Source organism: Leuresthes tenuis, unplaced genomic scaffold, assembly GCF_036924035.1.
Source record: "Leuresthes tenuis unplaced genomic scaffold, fLeuTen1.0.hap1 SCAF_16, whole genome shotgun sequence".
NCBI classification, from domain to species: Eukaryota; Metazoa; Chordata; class Actinopteri; order Atheriniformes; family Atherinopsidae; genus Leuresthes; species Leuresthes tenuis.
The window spans coordinates 1940653-1959396 of record NW_027325370.1 but is presented as its reverse complement, the minus strand read 5'-3'; the positions used below and the strand labels follow the sequence as shown (position 1 = coordinate 1959396).

The window sequence follows — 18744 nt, the reverse complement described above, 5'->3', positions numbered from 1 at the left end:
AGGCTGCTGGTAACAAAGTGCCTAAAGATCCAGTGTAAAATGGCTTCTTTGCTAAGTTGTCTGTTCTGTGTCGACACAACACTGGTTCATCCCTTGAGTTAGGAGCCTTTTTTCTGCCTGAAGGGTTCAAAGGTCAGAGTTAAGTGGCTGAACAAAGAAAAAACCTCTGAAAATGCTCAGGAACAAGGACTGAAAATGAGGGAAAAAGCAGAAAATGTCCAAAGAAAAACTGTGAAAGAGCTTCAGAAAGCTGCAGAACTGTTGATCAGGACACTTTAAAGGTTTCAGAAAGCTGCAGAACTGTTGATCAGGACACTTTAAAAGATTAGAGGAAAGTCTGGCTGCTTGGAAGGAAACATAAAGAAATGAGGGCTGGATGAGTACTTCGGCACAGCTTTGAATATGCAAATGTTTGTTTTTATCAAACCCTTTTAAGATGATCCGAGTCACTCAATCTTTGAGTTTTGTCTGCATTAGTTAATTATCATCGTTCACAAAGACATTAAGAACAAAAAATGAGTTGAAAAGAGTTTAAATCAGATAAAAACTAAGCCCTAACAGTCTGCTCCCCCTACTGGACGGAGCACGGTACTGCATGCCCTTATATGGTTACTATATGTCCTTATATGGTTACTGTCCGACATCCGCCGGGCCCGCCTCCTCCTGCGGGCTACAGCCGGGGAAAGCTTCAGGATTCAGGATGCCGTCAGCTGTGTGTGTCGGTCCCATAAACCCCAAGTGGACCATCCGCTTCCTGGATAATTATTGGTGAACCCTCAGACTTTAACTAAAGCGAGCAGACATGGATTAACAGGAGCAGAAAAAAGTCCTCTTCGAGTCCCGGGTGAGTTCTCCAAAGCAGGGAGGTTTAAGTGAATCAGCGGGGAGCAGCAACTCTCTCAGGAGGAGTGGGAACTAACTTGTTAGCTCGGGTGCTAACTTTGCAAGGTAGCTAGTTAGCCGTTAGCCCCACAGCCGTTTACCTAAAAAAAAAACAGTTCCAGCTTTACATTGGAATTGAAAAAAATAACTTTTAGTTAAGTTTACTGGCTGAGATAAACAACCGAACCAGCTTGAAGCACTCAAACGTCCGGATTTACCTGAAACTAACTGCCGCTAACGGCCAGTCATCAAATTAAAAACAAAGTTGTTAGCCTGGTTGTTGAAGTTCCTCTGCCGTGTGTCGTGCTCAGGTAACCGTGCCATCCTTCACGCGCACAGCTCAATGTGTGTGTTACTGCTTTCAAAGTGATTAACGGCGTAATCTGGGTGTTAATCAATTATCGGATCAGAACGCTGCTTTCACGGACACCTCGGATTTTTGGACATCGCTTGTTTTCATCATTTCAGCAGAAAACATTGTTTTGATGTGATAACCGGAAGCATGTTTTTACCAAAATGCAGTTCAGAGTCCATATTAACATTAAAACAACAGTTTGAACATTAAACTAATGCAATTTGAATATTTTTACTTAAAAAAAACGTAAAGTTTGTGAGCAGAATAGCAATTTTAATAATTGTATTGATCTTTTATTCCTGGTGAAGCATTTTCCAGCATGTTTGCACAAAGAAAACAACCTACAGACCGTGCTGTGCGTCATATCTCGTGTTTAATGTTGTTCTAAAGTCCTCTGAACGCTCCTGATTTTATATTTAAAAGTTCCACGAACATCTGGATGCAGTTTTGACTTTAATGTGACGCTCGTCACAGTTTCTGTGGAGTTTGGTAGAACCCAGAACGGCGTCTGCTCGGCACCAGCAGCCCGTGGCGGCCTCCACGTGTTGGGAAAGCTGACCCGGGCCTGCGGCGGTCCAGCAGACGCCGTTTCCCTGCTGCAGGCGGACTCTCTGCATTATTAATGCGTGACACGATTTCCATTCAGCGGCGCTGCCAGCTCTGAAACTGAAGCCAGCTCAGCCCACTTCCACCTCAGATGGAAGCAAATAGTTTTTCGGTGACCTTGACTCTGGAAAAGAATGTATTGATCTTCTATCAGAACCTGATACACATTTTGGCCTTTTGTATCAGGCCAAAAACATTGATTTTGGGGGGTTAAAGAGTATTCTTCCTCTAATCTTTGAGTTTAAAGTTAAAGGCACAACTTCACAGCCCCTGAAACACGACATTAAAGGAGAAAACTGTAATTATCTTCCTTTTTTTACATAAATTATATTTAAACGATCAGTGGCAGGAAATGAATCTTTAATTTTCACCTGAAAGCGATGTTTTGATGTCTTTTAACTTCCTGTTTCTTCAGTCCCCTCCCCCACGGCGGCCAGGTGGCACCATGGCGTCCCGGCTTCTGGACCGTCTGAAACGCTCGCTGTTTAAAGATGGTCAGGGGGCGGAGCCTGAGCAGGAGGCAGGAGGCGGCCAGGAGGCGGGGGGCTCCACCGAGGACCGCTGGGAGGCGGAGCTGGAGGAGGAGGAGGAGTGCGTCACCGACCGGCTCGGCGGGACGCTGTGCTTCGACAGCGGCGAGGGCGGCCCGGAGGACGGCGCCGAGGGCGACGGGTCGGGGCAGGACAGTGACTCGGATTTCCTCGGGGAGTCGATGGAGGAGGGCCTGAGCAGCACAGGTGATGTTCTGCTCTCAGTCAGAAGGCGTCCGTCTGCAGTTATGTTCGATGATTCAGGCGCAACAAGAACTGTAAGAGGAACCGTGTTCTGAAAGAAGTAGAGATGTGGGCTGCCTTTTGTTCCGTTCTCTGTCAGATGATCCCACACTGCTTCAATAATGTTGAGGTCCGGGCTCTGGGGAGGATTCATCCCTCCATAAGACCTGTTGCCACTGATTTTCAGTCCACTTCTTGTGTCATTTGGCACAGCTCAGCCTTTTCTCCCTGTTTCCCTTCCTTAAGAACGGCTTCTTGACAGCCACCCTTCCATGGAGACCATTTCTGATGAGGCTTGGGCCAACAGTAGATGGATCAGCTGAAGGTCCAGATGCATCTCTCAGGTCCTGTCAGGTCACAGCTGGATTTTTTCCTCTTTCTTAAGGACATCACTTTCAGATCCTGTTCATCTGCTGTAGATAGTTTTTTAGGCCTGACACTTCTTCTTTTGTCCTCCACTTGTCCAGTTTCCTCAAATGTTTTAAGGACACACTGCACACCATGCTGAGATATGCCAAGTTTTCAGCTAATAGCTCTTTGGGAATCACCTTGTTGCTGCAGAAATCCTATTTTCTGTCTGTCAAACTGTGTTTTCTTTGCTGTTTTTCATAGATGCAGCTAAAGAAATGGGAACAAATGATGTGTCTTTGTGACAAAGTGCCTAAAGATCCAGTTTAAAATGGCTTCTTTGCTAAGTTGTCTGTTCTGTGTCGACACAACACTGGTTCATCCCTTGAGTTAGGAGCCTTTTTTTCTTCCTGAATGGGTCAAAGCTCAGAGTTAAGTGGCTGAACAAAGAAAAAACACTGAAAATGCTCAGGAACAAGGACTGAAAATGAGGGGAAAAAGCAGAAAATGTCTCTGACAGAGCTTCAAAAAGCCAAATTATTGTCTTTGTGAGGATATTTAAGGAAAGAAGACACCGTGAGACTTTAACCAGGACATCGGTCTGTGGTCTGCTCACCTGTCTGTGGTCTGCTCACCTGTCTGCTCACCTGTCTGCTCACCTGTCCCTTTGCTCTTTCCCCAGATGCCAGTCCCGTCGGGCCCTCGCCGTCCTCCCTGCTGACTCGGCAGCTTCAGGAGAGTTGGAGGAGCCTGCGTGGACTCGGAGCAGGAAGTCCGGTTCCCTCCGTGAAACGGCAGATAGACAACCTGCTGTTCGAGGTGACGGACGCCAGCGTGGTGCAGGACTCCTCCTCAAAATATGTGGTCAGTTTAGCCAGTTCCACCTTAACAAATAACCAAGACCAGCTTCTTTTGAGACAACCATCCAGCTGTTTCTCGTCATCGTGTGTCTGCAGCTGTACACGATCCATGTGATTCAGTCCGGTGGCAGCGATAAGACTCCAGCCATCATCACCCGCCGCTACTCCGACTTCCAGCGCCTCCACGCCACTCTGCGCCGCAGCTACGGAGACCAGATGGAGCGTGTCTGTTTCCCGCGTAAGTAGAGCTAGCGTAGGCTACACATCTGGCTGTAATCTGTGGCTCAGCAGGGTGCTAACGAACAGCTGTGAAACATCTGGGCTAAAAAACCTTCGATGTGTGCAGGCAAAAGGCTGCGGAGGAACTTCACGGCGGAGACCATCGCTAAGCGCAGCCGGGCGTTTGAACAGTACCTGTCTCACCTGTGTTCCCTGTTCACCCTGCGGGGGGCGCTGTGCGTCCGCCACTTCTTCTACCTGACTGACCTGCAGACTGGGCAGCTGCTCATCAGGTACCTGATATAAACCACCGTCTTCTCCTCAGACCCACGAGCCATCGGAAGAAGATGGATCAGACATGAACAAATTGACATGATGTGTATTTAACTTCAAATCAAGGTCATAGAAGAGCGCCAGATGTACGACATTCTTTTGTTTTTTGGTAACTTCCTGCTACCAAGGGAAGGTGCGGCAGGTGAGGAAGGTGCGGCCTCAGTGGCAGGTGGGGAAGGTGCGGCTGCAGCAGCAGCAGGTGGGGAAGGTGCGGCAGGTGGGGAAGGTGCGGCAGGTGAGGAAGGTGCGGCCTCAGTGGCAGGTGAGGAAGGTGCGGCAGGTGGGGAAGGTGAGGAAGGTGGGGAAGGTGCGGCAGGTGAGGAAGGTGCGGCCTCAGTGGCAGGTGGGGAAGGTGCGGCTGCAGCAGCAGCAGGTGGGGAAGGTGCGACAGGTGGGGAAGGTGCGGCTGCAGCAGCAGCAGGTGGGGAAGGTGCGACAGGTGGGGAAGGTGCGGCTGCAGCAGCAGCAGGTGAGGAAGGTGCGGCAGGTGGGGAAGGTGCGGAAGGTGGGGAAGGTGCGGCAGCAGGTGGGGAAGGCGTGGCCTTAGTGGCAGGTGAGGAAGGTGCGGCAGGTGGGGAAGGTGCGGCCTCAGTGGCAGGTGGGGAAGGTGCGGCTGCAGCAGCAGCAGGTGAGGAAGGTGCGGCAGGTGAGGAAGGTGCGGCAGGTGAGGAAGGTGCGGCAGGTGGGGAAGGTGCGGCAGGTGAGGAAGGTGCGGCAGCAGGTGGGGAAGGCGTGGCCTTAGTGGCATGTGGGGAAGGTGCGGCTGCAGCAGCAGCAGGTGAGGAAGGTGCGGCCTCAGTGGCAGGTGGGGAAGGTGCGGCAGGTGAGGAAGGTGCGGCCTCAGTGGCAGGTGGGGAAGGTGCGGCAGGTGGGGAAGGTGAGGAAGGTGGGGAAGGTGCGGCAGGTGAGGAAGGTGCGGCCTCAGTGGCAGGTGGGGAAGGTGCGGCTGCAGCAGCAGCAGGTGAGGAATGTGCGGCAGGTGGGGAAGGTGCGGCAGGTGGGGAAGGTGCGGCACTGGCAGGTGGGGAAGGTGCGGCAGCAGGTGGGGAAGGCGTGGCCTCAGAGGCAGGTGGGGAAGGTGCAGCACTGGCAGGTGGGGAAGGTGCGGCAGCTGGGGAAGGCGTGGCCTCAGTGGCAGGTGGGGAAGGTGCGGCTGCAGCAGCAGCAGGTGAGGAAGGTGCAGCAGGTGGGGAAGGTGCGGCAGGTGAGGAAGGTGCGGCAGGTGGGGAAGGTGCGGCACTGGCAGGTGGGGAAGGTGCGGCAGCAGGTGGGGAAGGCGTGGCCTCAGAGGCAGGTGGGGAAGGTGCAGCACTGGCAGGTGGGGAAGGTGCGGCAGGTGGGGAAGGTGCGGCACTGGCAGGTGGGGAAGGTGAGGCAGGTGGGGAAGGTGCGGCAGCAGGTGGGGAAGGCGTGGCCTCAGAGGCAGGTGGGGAAGGTGCAGCACTGGCAGGTGGGGAAGGTGCGGCACTGGCAGGTGGGGAAGGTGCGGCAGGTGGGGAAGGTGCGGCACTGGCAGGTGGGGAAGGTGCGGCAGGTGAGGAAGGTGCGGCAGGTGGGGAAGGTGCGGCACTGGCAGGTGAGGAAGGTTCGGCAGGTGGGGAAGGTGCGGCAGGTGGGGAAGGTGCGGCAGGTGGGGAAGGTGCGGCTGCAGCAGCAGCAAACAGTTGTTTTCTTTTGAAATATTTCGTGTTTGAGTGGATGATCGGGGAGAAGGAAACTCCTCAAACTCCTCTCACCTGCTCAGAAACATCTGAAGACAGAATTCAAGCTGATTCGATCCGTTTTAACCAGGCAGCGGTCGTGTGATGCTTTCAGAATCCGAAGCATATTTTTGCTGATTTTAATCTTGTAAATAAGGCTTTAATTTTTCCTCTTCTGGGTCCTTTTTAAGTCCTTTTTATCTGTGATTTTGAGCAGTTTCTGACTGTTTTTACTGGCTGTTTCAAAGTTGCGTTTGTTTTCTCCCGTTGAGGGCGGGACGCTTCCAGGAGGCTTTGGGTCCGCTGCTCAACGCCAAGAGACTGCAACACAAACTGGGCTGGGCGAGTTACTATGACAACCAGTCCCCTCCTCCAGCCTCCTCCCACTGGTTCTTCACCTTGGTGGGGCTGTCGTGGTGTTTCCAGGAGGTGGACCAGCTGGAGGAGGCTCGGGATCACTGTGACCACGCCCTCCGGGTGCTGACGCCCGCCGCCACCCAAACAAACGCGGCAGATAAGCCCCTCCCTCCTCACCTGGACGTCGACAGGCCCCACCCACTGCTGCTGCCGTTGTTGCAGGCGGTGGTTCGGCTGTCGTGGCAGACGGGGAGAGACAAGCGTCAGTGGGAGGAGCTTCTGCAGCACCTGGAGGAGCAGAAGGCGGGGCTCGACAATCATCCAACCATCAAAGAGTTCCTGGTCAAACACAACCTGCAGGAGAGCGAAGGCGAGGGTTAGAGGAGCATTTCTTCTCTCCTCAGTCTCAGATTCTTTGCTCCTGACGATCACCATGATGCTTCCTTTAAAGGCTTTAAAGCTGCGATGCTGCAGATCAGAAGGTTTTCAGGTTCTGTCACATTTAGGAGCGTAAAGAAGGAACGTTTTCCACATTATGTCACGACTGTTGGCTTTAAATCTGCACATTAGAGCAGCTTCAGCAGGTCTCAGTCAGAGGGTTAAAGGCTGGAATCCAACATGACTCACTTTCTGCTGCAGTCTGAGGGATGAGCAGAGCTGCAAAACTTAACTTCACTGACCCGTAATGAAGCACTTTCACTCTGATCTGAGGAAAAAGAACACACTTCTGGTCAGGACCAGAACATTTCAGAGGAAGCTACAATCGTATTTACTCCCTGGCTGCTGCTTCTTCTTCTTCCTGGTTTGGTTTGAGGCGCCGCAGCACATCAGGAACTCCACAAAGCACCTTTAAAGGCACCGAGGTGGAGCAGCAGCTCAGATACAGGTGGAGCAGGTGGTGCCTGAACATTTTGTGGATGTTTCACTTTGTGAGAAACTGTTCAGTCTGAATGATCTTTACTCCTGAATCGACACCCTGACACCTTTAATCGTTTGGTCTTTGCCAGAAGGACTGAAGCCTCGGAGCTCTTCTCCACCCACCCCTCAGCTGACGGGTGGTGCTGCAGGTGGAGCTGCTGTTAGACAGCGTTTGAGTTCTGAGAGAAGTTATCAGCACGTTTCTGACTTTATGAGGGAAAATAATGAATAAACGCACTCATGATGTGCACGTGCACGCACTTATGATGTGCACGTGCACGCACTTTAATGCACGGTTCACACTCCTCAGCTCAGAATCCGACTATTCAAGCACCACAGATAGTTTTATGTTAAATTCAAGCTTTCTTACTTCTTCTTCTTCTTCTTCCAGCTGCAGCTTCTTTCTTCTTCTTCTTCTTCCAGCTGCAGCTTCTTTCTTCTTCTTCTTCTTCCAGCTGCAGCTTCTTACTTCTTCTTCTTCTTCCAGCTGCAGCTTCTTTCTTCTTCTTCTTCTTCAAGCTGCAGCTTCTTTCTTCTTCTTCTTCTTCCAGCTGCAGCTTCTTTCTTCTTCTTCTTCTTCCAGCTGCAGCTTGGCCAGGACGGTGCAACCTCAATGCATGATGGGAAACAGCCGGTTCCACCCAATAGAAAGAGTTCTTTGAAACCCTTTTGATGGAATCAGCAGCTTTTCCCTTCTTTTGGACCAGGTTTAGTTTTAGATTTGCTTTGGTTTTCTGTTTCTGTTTGTTCTCTCGTGGAATCGGTGTTTCTGGTTCTGAATCTTTTCTCTGGCTGAAACGTTGCAGCTTCGGAGCCTAAATTCTCCGCCGTGTTTTGGCGTCGTTGGATGGACAATCGGTTGCTTTTTAACTTTTCCAGATGCTGAGCGCAGCTTCGTTTTGTCTGCTTTCCAAGCTGCGATCGGGTCAGTTTCCAGCCAGCCGAGACTCCTTATTCCTGTTTTCTGCCTTTCTCTGAAACCGTAAAGAACAGGAAACTTCAGCCGATCCATCAATCACGTGCGGGAGATAAATCCACGAGTTCTTTGTGCTGTTTGGACTTTCCTTTGCTGTGTTTGAGTGTTTCAAAGAGTGAAAAGGCTGTAACCGTTACCCTAAGAGATGCAGTTTTAGGTCCGTTAGAAGGTTGTTTATTTCCAATCCGGTTCAGATGGAAGATAAGTGTGTTTTTATTGTGGATAAAAATGGAAGAAATCATCAAGGAGATGCAGAACTCTTGTGTGAGCTGTACTGCAGGCGGCCACCAGGGGGCGATGTTTCCGCTGCTTCTCCCATATCTGCCAACAGGAGATTTGACACTTTAAACCCGCAGGTTTCCTCCTCATTCAGCAGAGATGCAGCGCGTCTACGAGGAATATTTATGATTGTTTTGGCATTATTGCTTCGTGGAGCTACATACAAGTATGTTTTTATGGAATAAATTTATAACAAATACCACATTTGTCTCGTTTTATGTCTGAAAATATGTGAATAAGTTAAATAACATCAGTTTAACGTCCTGAAAGGGTTTCATTCTCAGTTCAACTGCTAATCAGATTCATGTTTTATCTCATCAGCTTCATTTAATCTGTGAACAAACATCATTTCTACACCTCAGACCTGCAGCATCCCATAAAGTCAGTGAACCTTTTCCCACTTTGTTTCCTTCTGCCAACACTTAAAGCCGTTCTGACTCTGAGGAAACCAGGTGATGCAGAGTTCCAGCTGTTATTTTGAAATTAACTCAAACTCAGGTGAAATTACATCTTATCGAACTGTTTGTTCTGTCTGAAACTGAAATAATTTACTCTAAAATATTTAGTTTTTTCCAGAAAAAAAAAAATCTCACATTTAGGTGAAGATTTTAGTGGTTTTATTGGGAAAATGACTAGATATAAAAACCTGAAACAAACCATCTGTAAATGATGTATGAAGAATTTCATTAATGTTCATATTGTTAAATAAAACCTTCATTATGGTGGTTTATTTTAATTTAAACTTAATGGAGAAGCTGATTGATAAATTACAAATCAGAAAATAATGGAACAGCATAGAAAATACAAATAAAATGAATAAATAAATCTTAGACTTTTACTTCCTGTTTAGCTTCATTTAATCTGTGAACAAACATCATTTCTACACCTCAGTCAGTGAACCTTTTCCCACTTTGTTTCCTTCTGCCAACACTTAAAGCCGTTCTGACTCTGAGGAAACCAGGTGATGCAGAGTTCCAGCTGTTATTTTGTCCCATTCTTCCTTAAACAGGTCTTAAGGTGAGCAGCAGTGCGGGGGGGTGGTTGTATGTGTTGATTTTCAGCCTTTACTCATTCTGTCAACCCCATAAACAGACTAAACTGATCAGTTTTACATGTTAGAACATTCCTAAAAGGCTTAAAATAACTTTTACAGCCACAAATTGGAAAAACTTGGGATAGTTTTCTGCAAAAAACAGTTATTTTGATGTTTTCTCTGACTTTTACTTCCTGTCAGACAGTCTGAACTCAACAGATTTCCTGTTCAGCTTCATTTAATCTGTGAACAAACATCATTTTTACACCTCAGACCTGCAGCATCCCATAAAGTCAGTGAACCTTTTCCCACTTTGTTTCCTTCTGCCAACACTTAAAGCCGCTCTGACTCTGAGGAAACCAGGTGATGCAGAGTTCCAGCTGTTATTTTGTCCCATTCTTCATGCAAACACGTCTGAATACCAACAATGACCAAATTACACCAAATAATGTCCGAATTACACCAAATAATGATCAAAATATACCAAATAATGACCGAATTACACCAAATAATGATCAAAATATACCAAATAATGACCAAATATACCAAATAATGACCAAATTATACCAAATAATGATCAAAATATACCAAATAATGACCAAACACTTTGTCTCCTTCTGCCAACACTTAAAGCCGTTCTGACTCTGAGGAAACCAGGTGATGCAGAGTTCCAGCTGTTATTTTGTCCCATTCCTCCTTAAACAGGTCTTAAGGTGTGCAGCAGTGCGGGGGGGTGGTTGTTTCTCTGCTGGGGACAGGTCAGGACTGCAGGCAGCCAGTCCAGCACCCGTACCTCTTCTTCCTCAGCCAGGCCTTTGGACTGTGGCAGAATGTGGTTTTCCATGGTCTGCTTGAACAATGCTGGGACGTCCCAGGAAAAGATGTGGCCTTGAAGGCAGCATATGTTGCTGTAAAATCTCAGTGAGCTTTTCTGCATTAATGCTGCCGTCACAGAAGTGGAAATGAGCTTTGCCCCCTGATCCAACCCCATACCATCACAGAGCCTGGCTGCAGGGACTGGCTGCTGACAGCAGGCTGGATGCTGCTTTTGCTCTTTGCTCCATTTCTTCCACCAAAGATGTGGAATACTGATGGGTCTGACCACAGCACACGTTTCCACCGTGTGACGGTCCATCCCAGACGCCTCCGAGCCCAGAGAAGTGGACGAGGTTAACATCAGGCTTCTTTCCTGCACAGTAAAGCTTGTGAATGGAACTCTGTATTGTGGTGCTGGACAAAGGTTTCCACAGTAATCCCTTGTCCATGTGCTTCTATCAGCTGCTGATGAATGACGGTTCTTGATGCAGCGTCTGAGGGGTCAGAGGTCACGGGGTCCAGCTTAGGCTTGCTCCCTCGTCCTTTACACTGAAACTCCTCCAGGTTCCCTGAATGCTTTAATGATATTCTGCTCTGTAGAGGCAGAAATATGCAGATCCCTTCCAGTCTTTCTCTGAGGAACATTGTTTTAAACACAAACTGGAGCTCCTCTGAACATCTTTGCTGCTCACAGACTCTGTGATGGAGGCTGCTTTAGGACCAGATCAGGGCTAAAGTCAGCTGTTTAAAAAAGAAACGTCTCCTTTCCCGGCTTTGTTGGAATGTGCTGCAGGTCTGAAGTGTAAAAAAACTGGATAAAATGTCAAAGTAAGTGTTGGAATCACTGTGTTTTTACTTTGTATTTCCATTCCAACCTTTTTAATTATAGTTTAAATACTTTTTAAAGGACCTGTTCTGTTTGATTCTAATTAAAGTTTTGATGACTCTTCGATGAGTCAGAACCACCGCGTGAGGCAGCGTGTGGCCAGCAGAGGTCGCCCTGCTTCAGCTCGTGCTGCTGTGATGGCGCAGTTTGAGATTCCTGCACGCGGAGGAACCGCAGCTGTCTCTGAGGTCGCCGCTCCGCACGTGAAATATTCCTTGGACTCCCAGCTCTGTCCAGGTGGGTTTAATATGGCCGCTGCTCTTGTCTCTCTGAGGGTCATCTGCGAACGAGCGCTCCAAAAAACACGTTTCCATGGTGACGAGGCCAAGAGCTGAGAGATCAGCTGCTGCAGAGACACCAGTTGCTATGGCAACGGTCACGGAGCAAGACTGAGGCACGAACGTGGCTGTCAGTGAAAGGCGTGACGTGCAAAATCAGAGTGGTGTCAGTCACCGTTGTCATGGCGACGCGATTCCTGTGATTTTCATCCTCGCGCAGAGAAAGATTGAGAGCGAGTTTAATTCGTCCAATTTGGTTCGGTGCAATCAAGTGAAAGCACCTGGACACGAGCAGAGGAAGGAGAACACCTTTCCAGGTAAATATGCTGCGACATAAAAACAAAAATGAACCCAAAGCACACATAAAAAGATGAGTTTTTAAAAGAGGTCAGAGTTCACAGAGCCTGGCAGTAAAATAATTATAAATTAAAATCAGTTTGCTTTCCTTCTCACTGCTGAGGAGACAGACCCACAGTGTTAAATCTGACGTGATTAATGTCGACGGTGCAGAAAATCACAGCTCAAAGCATTTAGTATTTATTTATTCAGCAGAAAAAGTTTAAACACACTTTTAAACACTCTGAACGTCACCAAAAAACATGCGCCTTGACCTGGTGTCATTCATGGCGCCAAGAAATGTCCCGAGAAAAGGCTCTTTCACTGATGCTGGACCCACTTTATGGTCCCCAGGGAGTCGGACGGTCGTTGGACACATCTGTGCCGAGCTGGAGCGTTTTTCACCAAATAAAGGAAAATGAACGCATTTCCCACAATGATAAAATGTGCTTTTATAGAAAAAAGCTGAAGTTGGCAGCATTTTAAGTAAGATTTAAGAAATCACAGTCATAAGAGTTGTTTTAAAAACTTATTTCCCTTTTTCAGAATTATCTTTGGTGTTCAGTTCTGCCTCAGAGGTTCTGGTAAACCAACTAGCTTCAGCTTCAGGGCCTTAACTTCTTCAGATTTTTGGGGAATCAGTGAACTCCTTGTTAGCATGCTAGGTTTAGTAAAAGCTAATGCTAACGGTTGATTGCTAGCTAACATCTATGCGCGGACATCGAGCACAGCAGGATGAAAGCAGAAGTAAATCCACTCGAGCCAAAATAAAGCATAAAATATATAAAACTATACTTTTACATCATACAGTGATGGTTGTTCTTGATTGTGCACTAACCAAAGCTAAATGTCTTTGGCTAATCACTACCGTCAAGCTAGTATCAAACTTTCACACGATTTAGAGAAAGAAATCCCCCAAAATGATGTTTTTGGTCCAACTCTTCGACCTGAAATCCATCCTCAGATTTAATTTTCTCTCCTCATCTGACAAAATATGAAAATAAATGGACATTTTCTCATATTTACCAAAATTGCATTGAACTGTTTCATTGTATGACACAATATTACATCATAACATTTCACCCTGATTTACATTTCTGACATATCTGCGGCTTTCAGAGGTGCCTGTGGTCATTTTGGCTGGTGACCAGATCATCGATATTCATCACTGATATTGTGACAGACTGGTTAAAAGCCTCAGTCCACAGCTCTGTCTGTCAAACATATCGGGGGAAATAGGGTTGTACAGTTTCTGTTTGCTTCCTTGGTTGAATGAGAAGACTGACACCACTCTAAATAAACATTAAACACATAGCCATAGACTAAAGATGACTCAGCACTGCTTAGCATAATGAGTGGAACCGAGGAGAAACGGCTAACCTAGGAATCTAGCATCCAGTTCCATGGAAAACCACAACATGCTGTACAATATGTGATTACCCGTCCAATGTTTGCATTTGGGCACCAGCGGGTTATAAATAGGCTGAAAAATGGGCTCCTGTGAGATTGTTTCATATTGATTTGGGTTTGTTTATGTGGTTAACCCCAGATTAGCCTGTTCTGAGCCCATGAACCAGAGCATAACCAATGTGGCCGGTTCACACGGGACTAGAGCTGGGTACCGAACTTCGGTTCTTTTACCAAAACATGCCTCGTCTTTCGGTGCCAAGCTTCGGTACGAAGAGATTAATCACGTGATTGGCTGTATTAATGTGACACTTTGCTGCTAACAGCGTGCACACACAGCAAGTCAAACATGTATGTTGTTATAACCCCAAAGGATGAACATAAAGACACAAAATGGATAAAATGGCTTTAAAAAATAGCCTGAAATAAAGATGAGGTCAAACATGAAGTAAATATGAATAAACCGATGATCCGAAAGAGTTAAAAATGGCTAAATTTAATTGGCTGGGTACCGAACTTCGGTTCTTTTACCAAAACATGCCTCGTCTTTCGGTGACAAGCTTCGGTACGAAGAGATTAATCACGTGATCAAGAACTGATGGAGCTGCCCTCGATTGGCTGTATTAACTTTACACTTTGCTGCAGGAATATGAGGTTCCGCCCACAGACGGGTTCACGTGCATCTGCGTTGGGAACTGTGGTCGAACCGGTTAAACGATGCCACCGAGGTCTGAAGCGTGGCTCCATTTCACCAAGACTGATGCCAACATCTGCCAAAAAGTCATCGCTGCTAAGGCCAGCAACACGACTAATTTAATGAGTTATTTGACCTGCATAAAATCAGTTTAAGAGCAGAAAGTTGCTCCGTGTTTGACTGGAAGGTCGGACCGCAGCCACAGAGCCGAGCGGCTTCATTCAAAGTCTCCACCTCTGGACTCGGGTTCATCTGAGAGCACCGAGGACGGTGCAGTGTACGGGATTATAACAGGTAACGTTCAGGGAAATCTGGCAGTAATCTCAGTGTTACTGCAGCTTAATACAGCAGAAAGCAGACATGTTGATGCTTCTGAAGGAAAACTGCTGAGTGAAAAGTATCCTCAGTGTGGAGGATGGTGTTAGACACCGACCCGTAGGATGGTGTTAGACACCGACCTGTAGGATGGTGTTAGACACCGACCCATAGGACGGTGTTAGACACCGACCCGTAGGACGGAGTTAGACACCGACCCGTAGGACGGTGTTAGACACCGACCCGTAGGACGGAGTTAGACACCGACCCGTAGGACGGAGTTAGACACCGACCCGTAGGACGGTGTTAGACACCGACCCGTAGGACGGTGTTAGACACCGACCCGTAGGGATGGTGTTAGACACCGACCCGTAGGATGGTGTTAGACACCGAGCTGTAGGAAGGTGTTAGACACCGACCCGTAGGATGGTGTTAGACACCGACCCGTAGGACGGTGTTAGACACCGACCCGTAGGACGGAGTTAGACTCCAACCCGTAGGATGGTGTTAGACACCGAGCTGTAGGAAGGTGTTAGACACCGACCCGTAGGATGGTGTTAGACACCGACCCGTAGGATGGTGTTAGACACCGACCCGTAGGATGGAGTTAGACACCGACCCGTAGGATGGTGTTAGACACCGACCCGTAGGATGGTGTTAGACACCGACCCGTAGGATGGAGTTAGACACCGACCCGTAGGACGGTGTTAGACTCCAACCCGTAGGATGGAGTTAGACACCGACCCGTAGGACGGTGTTAGACACCGACCCGTAGGACGGTGTTAGACACCGACCCGTAGGACGGAGTTAGACACCGACCCGTAGGATGGAGTTAGACACCGACTTGTAGGATGGTGTTAGACACCGACCTGTAGGACGGAGTTAGACACCGACCTGTAGGACGGTGTTAGACACCAACCCGTAGGATGGTGTTAGACACCGACTTGTAGGACGGAGTTAGACACCGACCCGTAGGACGGTGTTAGACACCGACCTGGAACCTGTTTGCTCTGGAAATTATTTATTATTCATTTTTTTCAGTAAGAAAACTGCTTGGATTGGAAAAATACTGACAAATAAAGCTGAAGATTTGTGCTGTTATGTGTGATTTAATTTCCTTTTTGTTAGAATTGATTTTATAAAATAGGTATCGAAAAAAGTATCGTTCAGTATCAGTATTACATGGTACATGGGACCAGTTTAGAGTGGAGAGCCCCAAATGGGGCCCATTTCAGCTGATTTATAACCCAGATGGGCCCCACATACAGTTCTTGTCTGGGTAGTGATCTCCAGATGTGCTTCCAGTTTATTTATTAGCATTTGGACCGACTGCCTTCTTCTGTTTACATCCTGCATCCTGAGAAGAAGAAATAAGGAATAAATAAGGAATAAAAATAGCCTCTTTAACACAGCATTACATGATGGTGAAAAAGTACTAAACCTAAATTTGTTCTTAAAGCCTAAACTTAACAGCTTGGTTTAGGTGTTATTTAAACAGCATCTAATAACCATTTATGGGCCTTTTTACAATCCAACAATCACCTCCAAAGACTTCTTTCTGTTCTAAATTATTCCTTTTGGGACACTTTACATCCACTCTTTGGACATTTTCACAAACTTCCATGAGTCTGTGTTGGAAATAGGCTTCTTGTATTATTACATTATCACAATATCAATAAAACATTTAAGATAAAATGTTAGCAGTTTAATTAATAATTAAACATTTTATTCAGGGTGATTGTGCAGATATAATAATATGAAGTAAAGTCACACTTCCTGAGGCAAATGTGACGGATCCAAAAGGCTCAAACATGAATAAAAATGTACCGTCTGTGGATCAGATGTTGGAGCGACTGCTCTCATCAATTCTTTAGACTCTGTCTTCGCCGCTTCTACAGGCTCTTAGCTTTAAAGTAGGCCAGTGATTCAGATACAGCTTCGTCCGGATGTGCACCATCCATCCATGCCTGCCTGCCTCTTTTCTTATTTATCGTTTCAAACACCGTTTTAAACTGACCTCAATCTGCTTTTGCTCGACTCTTCCTGCAGAGAGGAGCAAACTCCCTCACTGTTACTCACGGTTACTTCTCTTGGAAGAGCGTCTCTCACTTATCTTTTAGCTCCTTCATCATTTATATCTCCTCCATCATCAGTTTAAGCAACAGGAAACTAGCAGAGAGAGGGAACCAGGCAGTAACTAGTCTTTGATTACTGGCGATTCTTTTTCATATTGTTATTATATTATCTCCAATACTAGTGTTTTACGACATTCAACATCCCTGCAGATGGAAAGTCATCAGTTCTGTTGGTGTTTGTTCAATCCCAGAAGTCTCAAGACAATATTGATTAACTGATCGTCCATCTGACAGGAAATCTTCACATTAAGGATTTTCTCATTTTTCTGAAGCAACACAGTTAAAGCTTCTCGAATAGGAACAAAATCTGAAATGATTCACTGATTAATTTAGTCAATAGAGCTGTTTGTAAAGCGAAAACGTTCTATTTTAGTAATACAGGACAAAATAATGCAAACTATAAAGCCAAATAGAGCTCATCTTTGTAATTCTTAATTGCAGCAGTGCACTTTTCAGTGAAAAAGGTCAACAATTATTCATTCTTCTTCTTCTTTTGTTGTTGATTGTCAGAAAAAGGAAAGTGCATTTTTATTTGATCAACCAACAGTCCAAAAACTGAAGAGAACTTTAAATTTATTATGATTTAACACAAAGAAAATCAGTAAATCCTCGTATTCAAAAAGCTGAAACCAGCCAATCTTTGGCTTTCTTGCTTAAAACCACATTGAAATGATTATTAGACTTTCTGTTAACCATTAATATACAAATAGGAAACCCTGTTGTAAGCAGGCCTCCTGATGGCAACTCACTGCTGATAATGCACATTACAAAGGAAAACCACTGAGGAGAAACCATTAACTGATGACTCAGGAACAACACTGCTGAACATTTAGAGGCCGTTTGATCATGAAGGTGCAGAACAAGCAACAGTTTTGTCTTTCTTAAAGTTTACTCAGAGACGTAAAACAAAGGCGGTCAACCAGGAGACGAAATGGAGACGGTTTTCAACAAGGCAGCTCCTCTGTTGCAGCTCTTTGGAGCTCTTTAACTCATACAAACCCACAGAAAGTCTCCTCTGTTGCAGCTCTTTGGAGCTCTTTAACTCATACAAACCCACAGAAAGTCTCCTCTGTTGCAGCTCTTTGGAGCTCTTTAACTCATACAAACCCACAGAAAGTCTCCTCTGTTGCAGCTCTTTGGAGCTCTTTAACTCATACAAACCCACAGAAAGTCTCCTCTGTTGCAGCTCTTTGGAGCTCTTTAACTCATACAAACCCACAGAAAGTCTCCTCTGTTGCAGCTCTTTGGAGCTCTTTAACTCATACAAACCCACAGAAAGTCTCCTCTGAGGGAAGCTTTTAATTAGAGGTGATTCTCACACATTAGCGTTGGTTTAAACTCAGTTGAGAATGTCTCCAGGGTTGATAAGATTTCATTATTCCCGTTTCAGCGTTGATCACATTGTTCTGGTCTTCTAGATCCATCCCAGGTCCCAACTCCAAGCTCAGCTCTAAAGTCACGGCTCAGATCCAGATTCACTGAGGCTGCAGTGGGAATCAGATTCATGGGTTTTTTTGTTCTAGAGCTGTTGAGATGGACGTTTCATTGCTAGCATATCATTTTTATTTGGGCATCGATGCTGCTGATAATCAGCAGCAGCTTTCTTTAACTGTCTGAAGATTGTTGTTCCTTGTGCTCTGTAATCAACTTCTTGTTCCTCTTTAAAAGGGGTTTCTAATTGCCTTTGGATCTGACCGTTCCACTGATTCGTCTGACCGTTTCGTGGTTGAAATAATGTTGGGAACACAGTTAGCTTATCAGCACTTTGGGCAGGACCATCTCCTCTCTGAAGCTGGAATATTTCAGCTGGCTGCTAAGCTTTGTTTTTATCAAATCGAGGAACATGCTGAACCGGATTTACCGGTCAAATCTGGTTTTAGTCAACTTGGAATCAAGCTAAATTCTAAAGGATATATTGGCTTCGAGTTATTGGTTCAGGGACAGAAAAGGCCGTCTCTCTGGAAGTCAACACATGAGGGATGGGCTCGAAACAAGTTCTGACACAGCAAACCTTTTACAGCTGACAGTCCAGACCAGTTAAATTTAAATTTGTCCGATGCACATTTTCCATGAAGAGATATTTAAAAAGCTTGCTCAACAGCTGGGCTCCCACATTGAATTAGCTTAGCTAGCAGGCTAGCTAGCAATCAGCAGCTCAATCACAGCGTCAGATTATTCATCTGGAGCTACCGTAATAATTAGCTTTGCATTTGTAAACGTCGTTCAACTGAGAAAATA

General features: G+C 46.4%; 1 protein-coding gene across 2 annotated transcripts; it reads left to right on the top strand.

The window, feature by feature from the left end:
• The first annotated feature begins 680 nt into the window (after positions 1 to 680).
• On the top strand, positions 681 to 7706 carry snx21 (sorting nexin family member 21). 2 transcript variants are annotated; one of them, XM_072366749.1, is made up of 6 exons: positions 681 to 844; positions 2259 to 2580; positions 3647 to 3825; positions 3921 to 4062; positions 4171 to 4336; positions 6349 to 7706. In XM_072366749.1, the coding sequence occupies exons 2-6, from the start codon at positions 2289 to 2291 to the stop codon at positions 6812 to 6814; spliced, it is 1245 nt and encodes a 414-aa protein (XP_072222850.1). In that variant the 5' UTR covers positions 681 to 844; positions 2259 to 2288; the 3' UTR covers positions 6815 to 7706. The 2 variants fall into 2 exon arrangements, with proteins under 2 accessions (XP_072222850.1, XP_072222849.1); XM_072366748.1 differs by having other exon boundaries at positions 3647 to 3828.
• Positions 7707 to 18744: the final 11038 nt, after the last annotated feature.

What these genes read in the sequence shown, in the direction of transcription:
- snx21 (XM_072366748.1), top strand. Translation starts at nt 2,289, where the DNA reads ATGGCGTCCCGGCTTCTGGACCGTCTGAAACGCTCGCTGTTTAAAGAT. An exon ending in GGAGGGCCTGAGCAGCACAG is followed by an intron (nt 2,581 to 3,646) that starts GTGATGTTCTGC and finishes CTCTTTCCCCAG; the next exon opens with ATGCCAGTCCCGTCGGGCCC. An exon ending in ACTCCTCCTCAAAATATGTG is followed by an intron (nt 3,829 to 3,920) that starts GTCAGTTTAGCC and finishes GTGTGTCTGCAG; the next exon opens with CTGTACACGATCCATGTGAT.